Here is a 24,454-nt window from a genome sequence, read left to right on the forward strand (position 1 = left end):
TTGTGTTACAGTGTATTAGGGGGTAGCAGTGATGTGCATCCCAGACACATAGTGGCAGATTCAGCCACAACATCATCACTCACGTTGTGGACCCAACATTCTTGGTGTATGAAATTCATTTGGGGGCCAAAAATCAACAATGCTATAGTTATGCACTTGTTAGATACAGACACCCATTGTCAAAAGGTATGGGAGGGTCTCTCAGAACATATATATCTCATCCTCAGAGTTAATAGAAACCTTGGGAAATCCACTACACCGATTGCTGACATTGGCACATGACCTGATCCACGGTCAATCTTTTGACCCCTGTCAACAGTTGTGGTTGACATACCGTTAGTGTGGTTTGCAAAGTAGTCTCAGGTTGGAGTTTTTAGATAGAGTCGTAAATATCCATTTTTCATCATTACCAACAGAAAGCAAACCACATTTTGTCCATGACACAACAGGTTGCTCACGGGATGAACGCGTCAACAAGCTGATCACGAAATTGCATACCCTGACCTCAGTTATGTGCAAAGGCCCAGTTGCCCGGATTCAGAGCTAGCCGAGGTTCAAGAGGTATGTGTAAGCTATGTGTTAAAGTAATATTGTGCAAGATACAACAGGCCATAATGATCTTGCACACAACTTCAGAGGAGTACTTCAGCACCCCCCCTGTATGGCAGAGACGTCTGAAACGCGACTTCAACAGACCAAAAGTGCGCTCTATGTGGGCTCGAGTTCGTATGTGTGCCAGATTGTACCTACGCTGAGGTACAGTGGTTGGATGTCTGTAAGGTGTAAAGAGTTGAGGGGAGAGTGCATTCCCAGCATCGCCTGAGGAGGTAAGATAGGGCAATAGGTTACATTTCAATCTTAAATTTGAACAGAACATGATCTATACTTATTACCTGCAGTGTCTGTTGAGACCGTGTTTGTGGCGTGGTGATTCTTATTGTAGAATGGTTGTTGATATAAGGTGGCATTCATTCATTACTGGGCTTCTTGACAGGCCCCTTACACCACTAGAGCGTCACTTTCATATGTGAGAAAGTAACGTACCAGCAGCGCAAGGAGCTTGTAAATGAGCCCTTTCATAAGCACACATCACTCTTTTTTAGTGCTTGGTACTTACCCAGTAACCACATGCTCCCAAATTCTCCCGCAGCCATCCGCCGGGCAAGAGGTGACAAGTGAAATACGATGCTGTAATGGGTACTACCTGGAAACGCTGCATGCTTATCTATGAATTTCCCTCTGGCATCACAGACAGCCTGCACATTGATGGAATACCATCAGTGTCTGTTGCAGAATATGTGTGCAATGCGGCGGGTGGCTGAAGGGCCACATGGGTACAGTCAATTGCACCCAGCACACGTGGGAAGCGGGAGATTGAGAAAAAAATCCCTAGCTGCCCTTTGTCTGCTGGCCAGTGTATGGGGCATTCATGATGCAGCTCAGTACCTGATGCAAGCACCGTGACTGGCTAGCCTGGGAGATGCCGTCAACATCACTGGTTACCCTTTGGAATTACCCCATAGCAAAAAAATGAAGAGCAGAAAGGACCTTCAGATAGGCTGGAATGGCATGGGAGCAGCAGATAACAGAGTCAAGTTCCTCCTCCCAATCATATACCATCTCCAAGATGACTTCTGGAGGGAAGTGGTATCTGGCCCTTACATCTTGGGTGGGCATCCCAAATATGTTGATCCTCTCTCTGAAGATCCTCTCTCTTCTCCTCCTCCTCACGTCTTCTTGCCACATGGCAAAGGGCAGAGCAACAAATACATTCAGTAACATGTTGAAAGAGTTTCTTTGTGTCTTTTCTGCTTTCATATGTGCTGCAGGGCTGGGATTGGCTGCACTGTCAACAAAAGGGGGGACACTGTTCCAAGGTGAGTAGTGCAAGCAGTCTCAGTCTCACTACAGGGAGAGAGGATAAGGAGAAAGAAAAGGGGAAAGAAACCGGAGGTATCCTAGGTCTGGGACTCAGTGGGGAAGAACAAGTCTTGTCTCTTGTAGCCCTCACACACCACGAAGGATGTCATGCTTCATCATTGGGCAGTTGCTCCTCATCGGGCTGGCGCTGGAATTCCCTACTGTTCCCCCGAAGAGTCACTTTTTTTTAGATCTTTTGAGAACTGCCATTTGGTGCATGTGGGTGTGTGGAGTGAGTCCTATGTGGAGGGTGACAAAGTACATGCAGAGGAATAAAACTGTCTAAAGGTTGCCAGAAGAAATACTTTTAATGTGGTGGTACCCTTGGCACATTAAAAAACCTGTAGGTTGAAAGGTACCCCTGTAGGTGTAATGTGCACAGATAACTAGGAGGTCGACATGTTTCACGCCTCTATGGTCATAAAGGTCCCAGGCATTTCATCAGGACCAGAATAAACCGTGAAAGATGTATGGTGCACATGAAAAATAATAATAAATGGGTATAATTAACCCTCTGGACGATCAGTGGTGGCCATAAACTAAGAGTCCTTTAGTTAAGGCTGCAACTAAATAATCTAGTCCACTTCTGATCGTGAACTAGAAGTAAAGAAAACAAAACAAAGGAGAGACATACTTCAGGTAACTAGGGAAGGCTAAAAGGTATGCCTCTATGAGCATATGTCGAGGAAACTCATCTTGCATTTGTGAATACGGCAGAAGAGAGGCAGACCAGGTATGCATAGTACCCTATACTCCAAGCACCCTGGGTGATGAAACAACCACATGCGGATGACGGAGGGCCAACAAAGCCCCGCCTGGTGAGCGGTGGCCATGTCGACTCCCCGCACGGCACCTTGGAAGCATGATTGTCGGCGATGCTGCTCGAGAGACGTGAGGGGCCCATAAATCAGGTCCCGCAAAGCGTTGGTCAGGCGTCACAATGGCCTGGTAAAATTGATGCTAACACCAAGCGCAGTGTGGGAAAAACAGATAGTGAGGGCTCATGTTAGCTCCCATGCACAGTCCAGTTTCAAAGGGTAGAGAGAAGAGAGGAAACGTGCCATAGGACAAGGTATATACAGGTTAAGCTGCTGTGACCCTTCCCTAATAGGTAATGCTCAAACAGCCAAAATGCAGGTATTCCAGCCCAGAGTCGGAGTTTCCGGGCCGAAGGCAGAAATTCCGGCCCAGAGGCAGAGATTCCGCAATTGGGTCAGAATCTCCGCCACCGGGCCGGAATCTCTGGCCCGAGTGTGAACGTAAAGTTATTATGAGTAAGTGCATTCTGTGAATACCAAAAGGAGTAAGTGCATTCTGTGAATACCAAAATGAGTAAGTGGCTTCTGTGAATACCAAAATGGTAGTAAGTTTAGGATTGTGAAGTAAGTTAGTTCTGTGAATTCGGCCCTTTGATTGCAGGGCCGGGATTTACCCCTTGGACCCCCTTAAAACTCCCCTGCTCTTCCATAGTGGATGTATGACGTTACAACGCAGGCTATTACAACGCCTGCCTTTACAACGCGGTTTTTACATCGCGTACCATTACAACGCATAGCGCTTTTGGGTGCTGGATAGTGAATAGTTTAATTTACTATTCCAACTCCAGTCCCCGTGGACACTAGGGAAGGTGTTGGATAGTAAATTAAACTTATTCCCTATCCTAGAGCGCCCCCCAGCGCAATGCGTTGTAATAGTTTGCGTTGTAATGACCGCGTTGTAATGGTAGTGCGTTGTAAAAGTTTCGTTGTAAGTGATGTTTACCTTCCATAGTGACCACTCGTCTTATGAGTGATTCATGGGCAGTAATTACTTTCTCAATCTTTTCCTCTGAGTGTATTAATTTTCCAAATGTACCAGGGCACAACTTAAATATAGAATTTATTTCCTCATGTAGTTGATCAAAACTGGGAATACTATTTGTACCCACATTTCTCCTAACAGGCTCTCCTGTGGAAGTCTTTCTTGTAAGAATTTTCCCTGTGCCTTTCTTTTCACCTTGTTTAATTAAAGGACATGGGGTTAATTCAAGGAATCTGATTTTGGCAATTCTCCTATATTTAAGTCTTGTCTACTTTTTGGAGGGAGAACTATCCAGCCGTGATATTAATTATAGTGTGGTCAATATTGTCTTTAATCACACAGGGGTTAGGAAACTGACCCTGAGAGTGCTCCAAGGGGTTTCTAGAAGGTAATGCATCCCTTCTCTTTAAAGATTTTGTTGTTGACATAATCGGGCTCCCATGTTCTCCTTGTGTTTGTTCGGTGCTAGCAGGTTTTATGGCAGTAGGGGAAGATCTTTTAATAGCTAAATCCATCATTGCTTTAACTTTGCCTATCTCGCTTTCAATTGTCCCATTACAGAGGTCAGATAGCTTTTGATTGAGTTACTTTGTGTATCACCCTTCTCCCTGGATGGGTCTAAACAGCTCCCCTTTCTCTTTACCATCATTAAATTACAGGAAATCACAGCAAGATTACCTTCCGGAGCTCTTCCAAAAATGTGGGTAACCTCTTCACCTGTGGTCTATACAGTCTCAATGTACAAGAATCCCCCCAAAAAATAAGGCAACTAGTAAAAAATAAAACCAAGAGACCGGGCCCAGCCCAGCCTCTTCCGGCCACTGACGCCGCAGATGGACCCGCCCTTGGCCAGCACACATTTCGAACAGCGGGAGCTCTGTCGCTAACTTGAGTGCCCCCTGGTGTGACGTGACAGTGCGTTGCGGGCTGGCACTTGTGGTCCAGTCCCTCCGTTTGGGCTCTGGTGATGGCAAGTAGCAGCGGACATGGCTCCTGTGCTGCTGGAGCCCTGGTGGTAACTGAAGCTCCTCCTGGTGCGACGTGGCAGCGTGTCATGGGCTGGGACTTGTGGTCCGGTTCCCCCGTTAAGGCTCTGGTGGCGGCATGAAGCAGCGGACACGGCTCCCGTACTGGGGAAGCCCTGGCGGTAACTTAAACGCCTCCTGGCACGACATGGCAGCGCATTGCGGGCTGGGCTTGTGGCCCGGTCCCCCGTTTAGGATTTGGTGGCGGCAAGTAGCAGCGAACACGGGAATACGTCTTCTTGTCATTTTTATTACACAGCTTTTTTTTTCTTATTTCCTCACTTTTCTGTCTATCTGTTTCGTTTTTAGGTCATTTTGGAAGAAGGAAGCTAGCGGTTAGTAGCTGTGTTTAGTCAGGTTCGGGTAAGTTGGATTTAATTTTTTTTAGGTAGTTTTTGTGTACGGGAGATGTAGTAGTAATGTAATTAGGTTTGTTAGGGTGTTATTTGTTAGTTTTTGGTATAGTAGGGTGTTGTTTTGGTAGTTTAGTGTATTATGTGTTTGAGGTAGTTTTGGATAGAAGTGGAGTGTTATGTAGTGTTAGTTATGTGTTTTTTAATTATGTTATCTTGTATTTAATGTTAATATTAATGTTTGTGTGTTTGTATATGTTATTATGGGCGGGTGTTCTTTTTTTTTCTTTACAGCATGTCCGTTTTGTGAACAGATGGTGGTGAGGACGCATTTTTTTGTTTTTTTAAAAAAGGATTTTTTTTTTAATACCAGTTACATTACATTTCCTTTTATTTTTCGGGTTTGTTAGAGCATTTTTTTTACTTACTTTTCAGGGTTTTGGGGGTTTCGTTATTGAGAGGATTGTGTTGTTGGAGCCTTTTTTCAACAGTTCTAGTTTTGCGTTTTATTAAAACTAATTTTCGGGTTTTTGAGGGTTTTTATTTACAGTTGGATTTTTGCATTTTTTTAGGGGGATTTATTTCCAATAGATTTATCTTTCGTTTTATCTACTATAAATGTATTCATTTTCCAGCATGTTCTACTGCTACATAATTGTAAGAATTTTCTTTATTATTATGGGTGGGAAATGTTTTTAGTTTCATTGGTTTGTTTGTTTCTTTTTGATTTTAATAATTATTATATGTCATATATTTTTGTGTTAGTTTTTAAGTTTTAAATGACATATTTATAGTTATTAATTTAAAAAAGAGTAGAATTGTGTTGTTTACATGTTTTGTAATTTTAACATGTTTATGGTGTTTAGCACTGTTTTTTTAATTTAACTGCTACATTTAGTAATCATTTCTAAGTATTATAGCTGCTTTGTTGTTTGTAAATAGTTGAGTTTTGTGTTGCAGGTATTAATACATTGTTTTAGTTTGTTTACTGAAATTATTCATTGCTTGAATCATTGCTTGTTCAAAGTCAATGATAATTTTTTGTGGAAAATAGCTGTTGTGTATTGTTTTATTATTGTTAGGAGTTCTATGTAGGTGGTGTTTTGTTTATTAGGCAGCAGTACGTATATGAAGGGGATGTTAGTGACTTCATATTCGCTGTGGATGGTATGGAGTTGATAAAAAAGTTTGGGGCAAACTTTGAATGTGCCATCCATCATCCACGTTTTGCAGTTTTTTAAGTTTTTGTAAATTGTAAGTTGTTGGTAGCAAAAATGATAATTCTTTTTTCATGACTGTTATTGTCTTGAAGAAGGAATTCATGTGGGTGATGGTGTATTCCGGTAACATTTCTATTCCTGCGAATGTTTGGGGGGTGCGGGTGTTTGAGCTGTAGCTCTTTTTAGTTCCAGCAAGTAATCTTTTCAGAGTGGGGATAGAAGGTAGTTGTCGTCTGACATGTTCAGGTACCCTAGTTAACATGTTTTGAGTATTTGGGTACTGGTCTGTTGGGAGCTGGTACTTGCTTCTCCCATTCTTTCTAGAGCATCTCTGACTTCGATTTCAGTCACATTGGGGGGATGGTTGTGGTCTCTGACATTAACTACATTTCTTTCAACTGCAGTGGCTCTCCCATAGGAAATGTGGCTGCTTCGATAGGCAGTCTAAAAATGACTGCCTGTCGAAACCATGGGGTTGGTCTTTATAACCGCCACATCACCAGGTTTCCGCCCGCCATAGTAATCTGGCGGACGGAAAACCGCACTATGATGGTGAGGGTCTTCCACCATAGTAATCAGGCCCTTAGTCTCTATTTTATTTTATTTGTAAATAAACAAATATACTTACTCTTATTAGATGATGAAGTATCTTTTTTTGATGTAGTGGTATTGTTGATTACTGTAGAAGCTGTTAGGAAAAAAGCATTTGTTAGGTATGTTTTGTTTTTTATTACAAGTTTTACTTTTAAGTAGTTTACTTTATTTGTTGGTTAAGGTATAAACTTACTATAATGTTGAATTTATTGTTGTGTATATGAATCTTTGTGTTGAATTTTGTAGGTTGGATGTTAGTGAAGTTAAATCTGTGATATGTAAAGGAACACATGTTATAGTTATTTTGAATATTGATTTTATTTATTTAGTTACAAAATTTTGTGCTTACCTTTATTGATGTATTTTTGGAATAGTTATATGTGTAGTTTGGTTTCGTTCTGTGTTCCCTCTCGAAAAGATTCGTTCTTTCGCTGTGTTTGCCCGCTATACAGTAAATGTTATGTTAATTAATTGATTGGTTTTATAGTGTTTATTTAATTAGTTACAGGTTTCTATTGATTTGTGTTGGTGTAGTTTAAATTTATTGGTCGAGATTTTTTTTAGCTGTTACCATACAATTTTTTAAATATTTATTATGTTTATTCATTGTTTGTTTTTATTTGGTTTATTGTTGTTATTTAAATTTATATGTAGATAAATGTCATATATTTTTTATAAGTGATATATATTTGTGCTTATTTATTTTTGGTAGTTGTAATTTATTTTTAATGTTGTATTATTTGTTTATTTATTTGTTTTTGGATTTTTAATTTATTTGTTTTATTTAATTGATTATTTTTGAATTATTTTTTGTTTGTTTACAATATTTGGCATATGTTATTTTATTATATTATTGCAAATAGTACTTTTTTTTAAATGTTATCTTCGATATAGTTTGTATGTATTTTATTGATGTTTGTTTTGTCAATTTTGTGTATATCGATGTTTTTGATGTATTTCATTATATTTTAATGTTATTGATATTTTTGTGTTCTTTATTGTGGTTGTAATATTTTTGTCATCAAGTTTTATTTTTAGACATTATTTTTCTTCAAACGTAATGTCATTTCTGTTGTGTGTATTGTGTGTCGATATTTTTATATACAATATTTTTGTCTCAATATTTTTGTAGTTTGATATTATTGGAGTCAATGTTGTGTCAGTGATCCCTGCAGATTGCAGCACAAATAGAAAAAGCAAAAATGAGGAGAAATAAAAGTATTTCTCTTCTCTGTGCCATTCTTTAACCTGCTCCTACACATCCTTGTATATCTGGGGAAGCATAAAAAAGGAATGTTTGTTTGGGTTGGAACGCCCACAGCAACACTGTTTTCACGTCCCATTCACACTAAATGATGCGTGTAAAGGTATCATATTTACAAGGAGTCATTAAGTCACAAAAAGTGGCTTAATGCTACTTTGTAATATGGAGAAGGGTGAAGCGCCACCAGAACGTTACTAAAAGTGACATTCTGGTGGCACTATCACCTTTTAAATATACCCCATAGTCTATAAAATCGACGTCTAAAATAGTCAGTCGGGCAAGACACCATGGTGTGGCTGAGGTGGGGTCCACAAAACTGGATGGTTGTGGGACAAAGTCTCAGTGAAACTGTTTAAGAGGTAAAAGTTCAACTTTAACATTCAAGAAAGTCCTTGTGGCGGTTGGATGCTTTTGGCGGCTTCACCGGGTGAAGATTTCTATGTTCATACTTTTGTCACTTTTTTGGAGCTTGGCCGGTTAATCCCGGTCTTCCTGCGGTTTGCAGAGTCGAAAGGTTTCTAACTCCTAGGTTTCAGGAGATGATAGGAGGATACTATGATACCAGCCAAGGGTCCAGGATCTTGGGGACAGCACTTAAGAGTCCTGACTCACTCCAACAGAGGCCATCAACAGGGTCCAGGAAAGGTACAGTTGGAAGTGATCAGCTGGCACTGCAGGAAAGGCCTCTCTTAGCTTGTTATAGCCCTGCAGCACAAACAGAAGGTCAACCTTATGGCTGTTGGAGTCCACTTTCTTTTCCTAGACATAATGACTTGCAGGTCCAGATCTTCAGGGCTCTTCACAAGATAGCAGGTCCAGTACTCGTCTGATCTTCCATACATTTAGAAAGTGTTCAGAGGAGGGTACTCTGAGTGTCACCTTTAGGCTCAGCACCAACATGCGGGTGGGGGCAACCTAACTGCTCCTCCTAAACCAATGGAGTGATAGTTTCCACGGTTAACTCTACCCATGTTTGTAACATAACCTGTGTGCCCAATTTCACAGTGCCCCTCTCTTCCTAAATCCAACATGGCAGAACTTTCCTTCCTCTGTGGAGAGCCGTGTTCCCACCTCAGAAGTGTGGCTATGGAAATGGGCAGCTCTAAACCAGTTCTGGGAGCTGCACTTCTTCCAATAGCATTGGAGACAGCCTGATTAGTGGGGCAAAAGAAGGCCAGGTGTTCGCTCCATCTGCCTGTGACATGGTAGGCCTCTTTGAAATTGATAAAGTTCCTGAGCACAGTCAACATGAAATTCCTGCAAGGGAAGGACAATAACACCCCATAAGCAGGGCTTTTTGTCCCTTTCCCGGGACCAATTCATACCTCATGAGAGAGGAGCCATTTAGCTGCCAGGTGACAGTTGAAACATGTGGATAGTCCTCCAGAGACTTTAGGCAGGAAAATTGTAAGTTTCTAAGAGTACCCTTTCCTTTGTAGTTATACAAAATTTGATTTTCCCATTTTATTGTATTTGGAATAACTATTCAAACAAGTCCTTAAGGTATTTTTCAAGCTGCTTGTAAACCAAAATTAGCAATATTAAATGTAATAATGTAACCCAGTGTTTTCCTATGGGTCAGCTATCCTCACTACAAAGAATATAACGTTTTATGACTGTTTCACTGAAGGACATGTGGAAGATTAATCTTTTACATGTCCTACTTTTAAAAACAATGCACCGTGCCCTGTGGGCAATAAGATCTAATTACAGATGACTTATTAATAGTTAAAATGAAGTTTTTGACCTGTCAAAACTGTTTTTGACAGGTCGAATTCACAGTCTAAAACTGCACAATCAGGCTACCATGGTAGGCCTGGTAACAGATGTTCTGTGTCGATGCAAAGGGTGACACAAGGGGTGCTGCAACCCACCAGTGACATTAAACTTACAGGCCATGGGTAAAACATGTACAATATACCAGGGACTTACAAGGAATGATAATTATTCCAATCAGTTGAATCCCAATTTCAGTATGTTAACAGGAGGGACACAAGCACTTTACTGAGGGTTAGCAGGAGGAAAATGTGCAGAGTTCTTTAACCAACCAAAACAGCTGAGGCAAAATTCTAGGGGTACTCTACACAAAATGTGGTAGTTTCCAACAATCCCATATGAGAGAGGAAATAACAGAAATATAGATGCTCAAAGTTAAGTAGAAAAGCAAGCATGTTAAATACAGATTTGCAAGAATAAGTAGCAAAGGCAATTTCATCAAAACTAAATTGAGTTGCTCTTACTCTGTACAGTTCTGATGATTCTATGGTGTTTGTAGGTGAAGGCGTTAATGCTTGAGCATCTCCTTCAATATCTTCGATAACAGTCTTCACTAGATATTTCACAGCATGGGGTATTGCGCTTTCTTCCTGATCAGTCTGAAAATTATGAACACAATACAGTACATGAACAAAATATTCTGGCTTTCTATTTTTCTTTTATCTAAACCACAATTTTTTGTAATTAAAAAAAACAACTACAAAGTCAATGGTGGCAGTAGACAAAGGTAGTTTTCCTTTGAACGTTAAGCCGCTCAAATAAGGGAAATCAGTATCTTTTCCCCACTTTATTTTTCTCCTCGATAGACTTCTGTCTACCATTCCCCATTGGAACACTTTCTCAACTATCCTTCCCACCTCCTTTACCCGCCCATAACCATACAAATTATAAATGGAATATTATACTCATGCTGTCATTCTGTGCTCATCCTGGTAATACTATTTTGTGAGGGTACAAATCTAGATGGAAGCATGCTTTCCAGCTGCTCCCCTTTGATGTACCCCAAAGCAAGCCATCAAATTGGCAGGAAACTATACCTCTCATTGATTAAATGCCAAGACAGTCTTTGAAGAACCATAGAATGCACACACTTGCCATCCATATGGGGAATGTTAGACCACATTGTTGTCTCCAGTTTATAGCAAACTCACCACTTAAGCCACTGAAGCAATGAAACAGCAATCTCCATTTGCAACATCCACCTCTTTCTACTCTTCAATATTAAATCCTAGAACAGTGTCATATGGGTTTCTTGGTAGAGAGGGAATGTCCCCTATAGGGGGAACAGAAGTGTACCCCTAGTAAGAGTTCTGTGAGGGGTTTTGAGTATTCAGAAATGATTTGGGGCACAACAAGTAGCAGTGAGAGTGAAGAGAAATGATAATGTTAGATGGTGCTTCTTGGTCAGAGGAAACCCAAAACCTCTGAAAAAGAGTGGGGAAGAACCCTCCCTTTTAATTTTAATAAACAAGGTCCAGAGCACACAAGAAATCTTTCTGTGAGGGTAATCACATTATGTCAATAAAGATAAGATCGCACACCAATAGTTAATGTCATTCTAATTATCAATTGGGGGCTGTAAGCCGAAATCTGCAGAGCAGCGCAACGTGTTGCCGGATATGGAAACCCTACGCGCTGCTCTCCAGATTTCGGCTTACAACCCCCTTTTGAATATTAGACGGCATTACCCGCCTCTAGTGTGGATTTCTACACTTTGGCTCATCAGTTAGGCTTTCTGTCGCAGGTGGCCTGTTTTTTTAATTTAACCCGACCAGGACCGGGTTGGAATTATCACCGGTCCCCCGATACCGCCCCCCATTTACACTGTTTCAGCTCTGAAGAGTCACGAGTGATTACCCAAATTGACGAAACACATGTCGGGTGGTTTCATGTTCTTCGGATCCCCTTTGATAGGAGGACCATTTTGACCTATAAAAACTATAAAAACTAATAGAAAGAACTATTGGTGTGCGAACTTATCTTTATTGACATAATGTGATTACCCTCACAGAAAGATTTCATGTGTGCTCTGGACCTTGTTTATTAAAGTTGTGTACCCCTACCTTCAATGAACGATTGGGTGTATCTGATATCTTGGTTTCTGATATTTCGCTATAGACGCACACTGATCTAGCATGTGTGTAGATGCCTAGGTCTTCCCCCAGGCTTGAATATGGTCATGGGCCACTCCTGTATCTGGATAGGAACATCAAGCTTGCCCCCTTTTTCAAATGTTGGTATAATAAAATCTCTATGTCATGAGTTTGGCACAGAGAGTAGTGGAGCAAAAATAAAAATTTTAGCGAGCCAAACTTATGAGCAGACATTTTATCTGTCCCTCTGGAGTGGAACACTACTGACTCACTCACATAAAGTTCTGCTTCTCTGTGCTTACCTACATCTTAGTACTAACAACGCAAATATGTGTTGTGCATGTTGTGTATGTGACCTGCAATAGTGAAATACAGTGAAACAATAGTGTGCAATAGTGAAACAGAGTTATAGAGGCCTTGGACTCCATGTTGGATTGCCTTGTCCTGGTCTTATGTACAAGATGGAAATGGAGTTGCTTTCCTAGACAATGGAAGTGTATTTCTGACATTTTTGAAGCTAGATGGAGGGGAAAATGGAGAAAGCAGACAAGGCATTTTAAGATATGTAATTAAACTTTTTTTGAGAGAAGCTACTGATCAGTCTTTCCGTTGCTCTGCCATTTGGTAGCAGGTGGGGTTGAAGGCGAGTACTGCAGGTCGTTTTGTTCAAGGTGAAAAGGACCTCTTAGGTGAGACCAGCCATTTGTTTTTCTCTTTTTATTTGCAGTTTTATACAGCGGAAACGTTGCCCAAAGGCATTGGAGTGCTTACACCAGGTCAGATTCATTCATATTCTTTAATGCAAGGAGAGATAAACCCCTTCCATGCTGATGACGAACTGAGCTCGTCATGGCACACAGTGCTCGTGTGCTCATGACGAGCTCAGCTCGTCATGACACCCACCCTTGGAAATCCCTCTTGTGCGGGCACCAGAGGGATTCCCTTTTCTCCCCCAAAACCTTGGGAGCTGTGAAAGAGCTTCCTCAGCTCCCGAGGCCCCCCTGGTTTCCCTGAAATGACGATCAGCGCGCACGTCGCGCTGACGTCATTTCAGTGAAACCGAAACTGAAAGGAGCCAAGAGGCTCATTTCAGTTTCCCTTTCTACATGCTCAGCGGGCTGGCTATCTCAGCCCCCTGAGCACGTAGAAAGACGGGAGAGGTATCGTGGGTAGGCCTAGTGCCCGCGACAGGCAAGGGCTCACACAAATTTCCTACCACCCAGCGTTCCCCCAGGTCTCCCAATAAAAATGGTGCCTCACTTGTGTGGGAGGCGCAAGTACCTGCGACAGGCAAGGGCCCCAAACGTAGTGAGGCCCAAAACATTTTTTGATAGGCAATGGTGATGTTGCCTCAAAAAGTTTTGCGCCCTTACATGGCGCGGGTACTTGGGCCTCCCATGGTGATGCCACACTTTCCCACACAAAAATGTGTGAAAAAACGGATTTTTTTCAGCTACAATTGAGGTTTGTAAGGGATTCTAGGCAAGGGAACGTTGAGGGATCCACGCAAGTCATACCTCCTTGGAAGCCCCCGGGTGTCTAGTTTTCAGAAATGTGTGGGCTTGGTAGGTTTCCCTTGATGGCCCCTGAGCATGGGGCCAAAAACCCACGTGCCCCCCTTGCATAAGCAGGTGGTTTTGAGATAGGCAATTTTGATGGCCCTCACTACGTTTGGGGCCCTTGCCTGTCTCGGGTGGTAAACAACCTTTACAACGATTATTTGTCTCTGCGGGTAATCACAACGCAGTCGTTATCACGACCACGTTGTGATTCCGCATACCATTACTCCGCAAGTCGTAGCAACGACTTACGGGGGGGGGGGGAAGGTGTTGGATTTAAAATCCAACACCTTCCCTAGTGTCCGCACAGACTGGAGTTGTAATAGTAAATTATACTATTCCAACTTCCAGGTGTGACCACGTTGTGTTTTGCGCCGTTTCCTGTCGCAGGCACTAGGCCGACCGACACAAGTGAGGTATCATTTTTCTCGGAAGACTTTGGGAAACGCAGGGTGGAAGAAAATTTGTGGATCCACGCAGATTCCAGAACTTTCCACCACAGAAATGTGGGGAAAATGTGTTTGTTGGACAATGTTTTAGGTTTGCAAGGGATTCTGGGCAACAGGACCTGGTGGGAGGCAGTCAAGTCACCGCTTTCCGGATTTCCCTGGGTGTCTACTTTTCAAAAATGTATAGGTTTTCTAAGTTTCCCTAGGTGCCTGCAGACCTAGGGTACAAAAACTGTAACTAGGCACTTTGCCATAAAAGGGTCATTTTACACTGCGATATTGAGGTGTGACCACGTTGCGTTTTGCACCGTTTCCTGACAAGGGCACTAGGCCGACCCACACAAGTGAGGTGCCGTATTTCTCGTAAGACTTTGGGGAATGCAGGGTGGGTAGAAATGTGTGGATCCATGCAGATTCCAACACTTTCCACCACAGAAATGGGGGGAAAATGTGGATTTTTTGACAATTCTTTAGGTTTGCAAGGAATTCTGGGTAACAGAACCTGGTGGCAGGCAGTCAACTCACCCCATCCTGGATTCCCCAGGGTGTCTAATTTTCAAAAATGTATAGGTTTGCTAGGTTTCCCTAGGTGCAGGCAGAGCTAGGGTTAAAAAACGACAGCCACACGCTTTGCAAAAAAAGGGTAAATTTTCATTGTGAAAATGTAGTGTGTTCACGTTGGGTTTTGAGCCTTTTCCGGTCATGGACACTATGCATTCCCACACAAGTGAGGTACCATTTTTATCGGGAGACTTATGGAAATTCAGATTCCTAAAGGAACTGTTATTACCTATTGAGTTTTGATGCATTTCTGCCTTCCAAATGAAAGACATTGTGTAAAAAAGAAGTCATGTTGAAAAATGACCAATAATACTCATGCTAGTATGAGTATTCCCAATTTTGAAAATGTGCAAATATGTACTGTTTCTAAACTCTATAATTTGTACCTATTTCCGAAATCATAGGTGTCTTTCATACCGATTTTTCCATGTACACATTTTCACACAATAATTGCTATATACCGGGTACATAATAAAAAGCCATTGCAAATTGCTACTCAGTTTTTGACTCTGGGTTCGTCTGGTTCTTGGTAAACCTACAAGTCCTATATATCCCCACAACCAGGAAGGTCCAGTGGATGTAACGGTATATTGCTTTGCAAAGAGCTGCCATAATTACAAGAAAATACAGGTGAAAACGTTGACACAAAAGGCTGTTTTTTTCAACTAATTTTCTATTTTTCCAATATTTAACTGTTAGTTTCTATGAGGAAGCCTTGATGGATCTACACAAATGACCCTTTTCTGAATTCAGAAATATGTCTACTCTTCTAAAAATGTATAGCTTTCCAGGATCCATTATTGCTTTCATACTAATTTTTATCATTAACTGGAAGGAGGTTGAAAGCACTAAAATAGCAAAAATAGGCTCTGTCCCAGAAAAATGCCAAAACTATGTAAAACATGTTGCTTTTCTGACAAAAGACTGTCATTTCCTAAAAGCTGGGAAAACGGTGATTTCAGCCCCACAACCCCTTTTTTGATAACATTTGCAGGGAAAAACCCAGACGCTTTCATTTATCTGAAAAATACCAGCATTTTGCTGTATTTTGGCTAATTTCTGGGACCCCTCCAAGGGAATCCACAAACCCTGGGTACCTTTAGAATCCCCATGATGTTGGAAGAAAAGTACGCAAAATTGGTGTGGATACCTTATGTGGTCAAAAAGCCAAAAAAAGGCTTAGCACAAGAGGGGAAAATGCCTAGCAGCGAAGGGGTTAGGGGACTGCCTACACACACCTCTGACAGCCTAATGTAGTACCCTCATCATGACAGGAGTAGAGTTTGCTGCTATGGTGATGGTAATTAACTGTATGCCTATATTTAAATCAGCCTCTAAGTGATTTGCCCATAATCACAAAAATCTGAACTGTTGCTCAGATGTGAACCTGGTTCCCAAGTTCAAAGGTAATTTCCCGGTTCCAAGATCTGCAGCTCTGGAGTTTAAGTCACATCTCATCTAATCTTCAATGTGGCTTTCGACAGCCAGGTTCAGAAAACAAACAGCTCATTGAGCCCTTTTTGTGGGTACTCCAGGCTGTTGACACTCCCACTAACAGGTGCATCACCCGACACAAAGGTTTTGTTTGGAGAACAGCCTGCTGAGGACACTTGAAAGGAGAATTAGCCAAATTCAGTTCTTAGAATACAAACAATAGACACAGCTCCTGTCTGCTTTGACTGTATAAACATTTGAACGTACTGACCAAACTGTTACAGTTCCAAGTTCTCCATATCAAGGATGACAATGCTCCTGAGGGTACTCAGAACACCACCTTGCAACCGAGACTAGTATTTGCCTGACAACCAGCTAGCTAGGGGTGAACGAGTCTCTTTAAATCCTGCCTTGCTGGAAGAAGTAGTTCCTTTGACCCGAGGTGCCTAGTAATCAGTCTGCTAGCTGCAAAAGTAGAGGAGCCTGCAGGAGGTGCCACTGTCAGGAAGAGGCAGTAGCACTGAGACACCAGTGCTTGTGGGGTCTGCCAGGGAAAAGAGGAGGAGAGATCTCTTCATGCCTCAGGAGTCAGGGGGCATCAGACTGATCACTGACATAGTATCGATTCATACAGTATCAAAACATAAAAATATCTCAAATTAAATTTTTCACACAAAAATATCGACTTCCTATACTTACCTAGCAAAACCACAAACATCGATAAAAAAAATATTGTTAAAAATATGGATTTTGAACTATTTAAAAAAATATAAAAATTCCAAAATATTGATGCACACAATATAGATAACAATAACAGCAAAATAATTGAATATTCAGTTATAAATATTCTAAAAACTATTTTAGCATAAAACAAGTAGTTAAAATAAAAATTAAGCATTTGATACAAATTCGTAAGTTAAACAAAAATATATATTAAATTTACTTTTCACCCTCAAAAATGTATAATAAAAATTATCAAAGTAAACCCCCCCAAAAACATACGCATAAACTATAAAAGTTTAAACTACAACATATATATATATATATATATATATTATATATATATATATATATATATATATATATATATATATATATATATATATATATATATGTATATATATATCCTGGTAGACACAAATCAACAAACTGCTGCTGGGACTCGTGATCAAGGCATAATGCTGAAACGCGTTGGGGAGGCATATTTGGTTCCATGTTTTTCAAGCTGATTAAAGAAGATTTTGCCAGTGTGGGAGTGCAGCTCATGCTTCTCGGGGCTTCGTGGGGAGCTTTTTGTTGATATTAGTCACAGCACAGCCCAGTGCCGGTAGGAGCTTGCACCACCTCAAAAAAATTACATTTTACCGCCTGGAGGAATCCATACGGGTGGTTCGTGTCTACACAGTTTATTGTGTTATGAGGGCCTGTCTTGTCTTTTATTGGAGTCTGTGACGGGATAACTGGACTTCGTAAATATTTTATTACTGAACACTGACCATGGATATTAAACCTATTGGGTTAAAATTATATGTGTTTAACTGCCAGGACCAAGATGCATTGTGTCCCACTGGGGAGTCTCATTGGAGGATTATAACTTGATTTCAGATGTGGAGTCCTGGTAGACACTAAGCAACAAACTGCCGCTGGTACCCGTGATCAAGGCGTAATGCTGAAACACGTTGGGGAGGCATATTTGTTTCCATGTTTTTCAAGCCCATTAAAGAAGATTTTGCCTGTGTGGGAGTGCAGCTCGTGCTTCTCAGGGGTTCCTGGGGAGCTTTTGTTGATATTAGTCATGGCACAGCCCAGTGCCAGTAGGGGTTTGCACCATCTCGAAAAAATGACATTGTACCGCATGGAGGAATCCATAAAGGGTGGTTCGTGTCTTCGCAGATTAATGTGTTATGAGGGCCTGTCTTGACTATTATTGCAGTCTGTGACGGGACTACTGAACTTTGTAATTATTTTATTACTGAACAAGGACCATGAATATTGAACCTATTGGTGTAAGATTGTATGTGTTTAACTACCAGGACCAAGATGCATTGTGTCCCACTGACGAGGCTCATTGGAGTATTATACATTGATTTCAGATGTGGAAGTCCTGATATACACAAAGCAACAAACTGCCGCTGGTACCGTGATCAAGGCCTATGCTGAAATGCATTGGGGAGGCAAATTTGGTTCCGTGTTTTTCAAGCTGATTAAAGAAGATTTTGCCAGTGTGGAAGAGCAGCTCATGCTTCTCGGGGCTTCAACAGGAGCTTTTTGTTCGTATTAGTCATGGCACAGCCCAGTGCCAGTAGGGTCTTGCACCACCTAAAAAATGACAATGTACCGTCTGGAGGAATCCATAACAGGTGGTTTGTGCCTTTGCAGATTACTGTGCTATTTGGGCCTTTCTCGACAGTTATTTGAGTCTGTGACGGGACCACTGGACTTCGCAATTATTTTATTACTGAACAGGGACCATGGATATTGAACCTATAGGGGTAAGATTGTATGTATTTAACTACCAAGATGCATTGTGTCCCACTGGGGAGCCTCATTGGAGGATTATATTTTGATTTCACATGTGAAAGTCCTGGTAGACACAAAGCAACAAACTGCTGCTAGAACCCGTGAACAAGGCCTAATGCTGAAATGCGGTGGGGAGGCGTTGGGGAGGCATATTTGGTTCGGTGTTTTTTCAAGTTGATTAAAGGATATATATATCTTAGGGGTTGCTCTTATTGATTTCAGGATGGCTTGGTTGGTATTTTTCCAATTCAAAGGTGTAATACTGTGCCTGGAGTGGTAAAAGGCTTTAATCATTTTACAGCTTGGCATGGATAGTACTGTGCTAATCCTATGCTTAAAGACTTTGCTGTAGAAATGGCAAAAGCCTTTGTCACTTTCTATCTCGGCTTGGATGGCACTGTGCTAATCCTATGCTTAAAAATGTTGATAGTAAAGCAGACATTTGAGGTGAGCAGATCTAGAGTGTTGCTGGTGATGGGAGTGCTCTATACAGGAGCTGCTTTCCACCTAAACTTGAGAACTACTGCTTCTTTTTGCTAATATATATATATATATATATATATATATATATATATATATATATATATATATATATATATATGTCCCAGAGCGGTCCAACTGTCTGAGTTGTAATCGGGTGGTCAGACAGACTGTGCGGCGGTGGGTGGATCCACCACTGCCACACCACCATGAGTCTTTCAGCCCTTAGACCACCAGACTCGTAAACAGGGGCTAAATGGGTTGCTGACAAAATATCAAGGTAAAAAATATCGACCTTCAAAATTATTGAGACATGAATGTCGACTACAAAAATTTCCACAACCTATACTCAAAAAGGTAAGTACAAGAATATTGAAGAACAATTTTGTTTTCAATATTATCATTGTATTAAATATAATTTTTTAATATATATAAATTGAAATATTAAAAATATAATGTATGAAACAGTACCATTAATTTTATAAAAATTAAATGTTAAATGTATATTGTAACAAATATAACAAATAAAATTACTTTACACAAGTTAAACACTCATACATTTATATATATTTTTTAACATACATCTAGTTAAAGAATTATTATAAATCGAATAATTTTAAATGATATTATAATGTAAAAAGTATCAAACAATTTAATAATGTAACAAATATATATGCAAATATAAATATGTATACATATATAAATATATATAAATGTATATCATGTGATCAAGCTCACATGTGGTGAGCTAAATGTGTCATGGCGGGCACTAAGCCTGAACAGTTTTGGATCTTATATTTTGCCATGGGTGAATAAATTCACAGCACCAAGAAACTACAACACTGAAGTTGTGTATTCTTTTGGAGGTGCCTAAGAGGTCCGTGCCTGGTGGCCCCGTCAAGGTACTGACGGGCCAGGATTTTAAGTGATTTGGAGTGATATATATATATCCCAGCGTGCTCCAGTGTGTCTTTGAAGAGGGACACTTTTGATAGTGATATATATATATATATATATATATATGCACAAAGAAACTCCCCAAGCAACCTCCAATCACCACGACCGGCGAAGCATAGATCGGAGACGAACCACAGGATCTGGCCTCAGTTGTTCTTTAATGGTACAGGTAAAACAGCAGCAGCAAGACGCGTTTTGGGCTCGTGGGCCCTTGATCACATGCTATATATATATTTATATTTATATACATATATATATATATATATATATATATATATATATATTATATATATTTATTACCTACTGGCGGTCGCCAGTAGGTATATATAGTTAGGATTTTTTCTCTATGGGATTTTTGAAAATTCTATGTCTAATAACTTTGGCGTTTGTGGACGGAATTGGCTGAAATTTTCAGGAAAATGGCACATTTTGTTTCTGAGCAGCCCCTGAAAATTTTGGGGGGGTTCGTCAAGGGGGGGCCGAGAAAAAAGGGGGGTCCCAAAACGCGTTTTTCCCATGTTAATTTCCATAGGGCGGTTGGCCTCACTTTTAGCCCGAACGGCTGAATGGATTTGCACGAAACTTGGCAAAATTGTAGGGACTGGTAGCCCGATGTGCCTTTTGTAGGTCTCAATATATGTGCTCCAGTGGATTTTGAGAAATTAACGTTTAAAAAAAGATATATATCTGTAACAGCGGACCGGGCAGCGTCCCAGGACGCGTACTTTTCGCGCAACGGAGCTTTGTGAAGCGAAGCTGATTGGTTCTCCGGCGTCTGTCAACATTCCAAACAGTCCGTAGCGGCCGCCATCTTGTCTCTCGGTAGGATCGAGAGACAAGAGGAGGCGAAAGCGAAGGGGCAAATGACCATAAGGGGGAATAGTAGATCCTCGCTGACCCCCTAGGTTTGATGTGGAGGTTTTAAAAGGGCCCCGCGGGGCAAAAAATAAATAAATAATAATAATCGAATGGCTGAATGGATTTGCACGAAACTTGGCAAAATTGTAGGGACTGGTAGCCCGATGTGCCTTTGCTAGGTCTCAATATATGTGCTCCAGTGGATTTTGAGAAATTAACGTTCAAAAAAAGATATATATCTGTAACAGCGCTCCGCTTCGCGTACTTTTCGCGTTACGGAGGTTTGCGAAGCTGATTGGTTTTTCGGCGTCTGTAAACATTCCAAACAGTCCGTAGCGGCCGCCATCTTGTCTCTCAGTAGGATCGAGAGACAAGAGGAGGCCAAAGCGAAGGGGCAAATGACCATAAGGGGGCATAGTAGATCGTCCCTGACCCCCTAGGTTTGATGTGGAGGCTTTGAAAGGGTCTCGCAGGGCAAAAAAATATATACAGTTTTTTTAGTTTTTTTGCGTGGAGTGCGCTCGGTTCGCGAACCGGGAAGCGTTCTGGGGAGCGTACTTTCTTGAAAATTTGTGAAAAAAGTTAGAGTAAAATAATAATTGTGAGTGATCAGATGTAGGGTAGCTCTGAGAAGAGATTTTGGGTTTATGGTACATTTAGGTACTTATAAGTAGGTACCAATGCACATTCTTAAATTCAGAGTGAAAACTCTGTTGCCCTCATCTGAGAAGTGAACTCCATCTCCTCTGTAGATATCTTGCATGTAGTAACGCAAGTTATTGTTGTACAGGGAGCCCATTCCATGGTCTCTCATGTAAGCTGAAACAGATTTGTTTACATGCTTCCTCGACTTCTCAATTTGTGGACAAAATTGGTTTGACCACCTCCATTTCTGTCTTTGGCATATATTTGAATATACCAAGGCAGTCTGAGGAAAAAGTGCCATCAATTGCTCAAAGGTGTCCTTTAAAAGCATTTCCAGACCTACCCCAGTCAAAGTGCCCAAATCATTACCTCCACAGTGCACAATTAACAGGTCAGGTTTTGGCAAATGCATAAAGGTTTTCACCAATGGTATCAATTGGTGACATTTTAATCCTCTGTGGCCAAACCACTTAATTTCCACATCTTGTAAATTGAGGTTAGGTAAATTCCTGTTTTCAACGTACCGTTGAGCCCAATAGATGTAACTATGTCCAACAATCCAGACAGAAAACATGGTGAGAGAAGGTTCTGCTGCAGTCAGATGAAGTGTGGCAATGAAATGGCAGTTGAAAAAATGAGAGTGTAAAATGAAAAAAACTGAGGAGTTTCTGTGTTAATGAAGCAGTAAGAGTGATTGGTGGATTTTGATTGCTGAAAACAGAAAGTTAGTGTGCATGGATGAGTTCGTTGAAAGATGTATTTTGAGTGGCGAAGAAAAAATCATTAAATGAAAGAATGCTCTGGATATGCAGGTGCACTGAGAGTTCAGAGTTCAATTGCAACATTGTTGTGTGAGAGGTCTTGCAAGAGGTGGTTGCTATGCAGAAAAAGCAGAGAGGGGGCAGAGGGGGGAAGGGTTTTGCTTTGAAAAAAAGTGAGGGAAGAGTTTTGATTGGGTGACATGAGAGATATGTGTGAGGAATTAAAGCATTTCTGTGCTTTTGATAGCTGCAGACTCTGGAGTGCATACCTTTTGCTCTGCTGAAGACAAATTGGTGTGTTTCTGAGACTGTTTTGAAACTCAAAGTATTTGCTAAGGTGAGAAAAGATTTCTTTAATTTAGATAGAAAATAGTGTGCTTTAAGGGGAAAATTATGAAGAAAGTTGTGTTTTTCAAATGTTGCTTTGTCTCAAGTGTTTCACAAATAGATTTTGTTTCTTTGAGAAATTGTAATTGGAGAAAATGTGAAGTATTAGTACTGACAGGGTTTTTATGTGCATAGGAGCTGTGGAGTGTTTTCAAATTATGACTTGTAAATCGTTTTTGAGAAAAAGCAATGGTTTTAATATAGATGAGAAGGATATAATGGTGTCTGCTTCTTTATAAGGTAATTGAGAGTCTCTGATGTTATTTTTCCCATTTCAATGTAAGAAGTTTGTCTGTGGAGCAAATTGCTTGTAAATATGCTCCCACCTGTGCATGGCAAATTTAGATTTTGAATATTTCCGTTACATAGGCATGTTAAAGGTGACTGAAACATGCTGCAAAGGCAATCAAAAAATGCTTTTATGTGTCTTAAGGACATTTTAAGTCATTTCCCCATGTGCAGTGTTTTCAAATTATGAGTTGAAAATCGTTTTTGAGGTAAAGGAATGTTTTCAAAATTTATGTGCGCCATATGACCCCAAATTTCTTTTTCAGGGGTGCAGCAGGGTGTTCTTGAGACACCCCTGCACCGTCGGAAAAATTCGTAATTTGCGATGAGGTAATTGCTAATCGCAAATTGCACCTTCATTCCTATGGGCCTCCTGCTGCATGGAAATGAATGGGTAATTTGTAATTAGCAAATAGGTCATCGCAAACTAGGAATGGTAAAGAATCGCTATTTATTCCTTAAAGTTCGCTATTTAGGAAATGCAAAAAACTTTGATGATACATATGGCGGTTTATCTCTAACAAGATAAGAAGCATAGGGATAGATTTATGATGACTGGTGCATCACCAGGGATGTGTTAGTCATTCTGTGCCGCTGTTCCGTCACCTATGGTGTGCTGCATTTACAATGCGGCGCATCATGGGGCAAAAACAGCACAGATGCGTGACGTATTTGTGCCGTAAAGTTGGCGCATTGCTGGAGTTGTATCGCAAGTGTGATGAAGCTCCAGTAAGGTTGAGGGGTGCCCCTGTCGCAGGGTTTCTGTTCTGACACAGAACTGTGGACAGAGGATTGGAACCTCGGCGAATTAGGGTGTCCCAAAACTCACCTTAGTAATCAAAACCCCTTAGCAAGCTAGGTACAGTGTCACATTGGATATAACAAACTCTCAATGTTTAGACAATCCAGAATATGAACTTATAGTACCTCAGGATACGTGGAACTCATGAACAGTCGGTCGTTATATATTTCTTAGAAACGAGAACATGGAGTTAAGAAGAACACATGTGTATTTGAAATGTTTATTTACTAATGCCGTCTTCTCAGGCGTAGTATCTTAGATTATACAAGTACACATATTATCAGTAGCAAAATTACCAGCATAGTCAATAGTACATAAAAAGCGAATGGTGACAGTATGTTAACATGCTGTAAATGAATAAGAGTTAGCAACACTTATAAGCAGCCGCGGGCCGTGGAGGGAGTTACGGTGGGCAGGGAGGCGGGGAGAGGGAGGGGCAGGGTGGAGAGGGCTCCACCCTGCCCCTCCCCCTCCCCGCATCCCTGCCCCACCGTAACTCCCTCCACGGCCCGCGGCTGCTTATATCTCACCCTCCCTAATACACATAATATATTATTTGCTAAGAAGTTCTCTTTGTGTTGGTTTAGGGCGTGCCGATACTTTAGTGTCTTAGATTTGAAGGAATCACATCAGCATAGAAAAGATAATCCATATGCCGTGCTTAATATCGCCAACAGCATTGTGCCATAATATTCTAGCATGCGATTG

General features: G+C 40.9%; 1 protein-coding gene across 1 annotated transcript in view; it reads right to left on the bottom strand.

Moving 5' to 3' along the window:
* Positions 1-24,454, bottom strand: part of LOC144784001 (uncharacterized) — a 1,599,281-nt gene that overhangs the window by 495,418 nt on the left and 1,079,409 nt on the right. The window contains exon 22 of the mRNA XM_078662713.1: positions 10,417-10,551. Coding sequence (XP_078518839.1) covers positions 10,417-10,551 — 135 coding nt within the window. The remainder of the gene's footprint in view (positions 1-10,416; positions 10,552-24,454) is intronic.

Source organism: Lissotriton helveticus, chromosome 10 (genome assembly GCF_964261635.1).
Source record: "Lissotriton helveticus chromosome 10, aLisHel1.1, whole genome shotgun sequence".
NCBI lineage: Eukaryota > Metazoa > Chordata > Amphibia > Caudata > Salamandridae > Lissotriton > Lissotriton helveticus.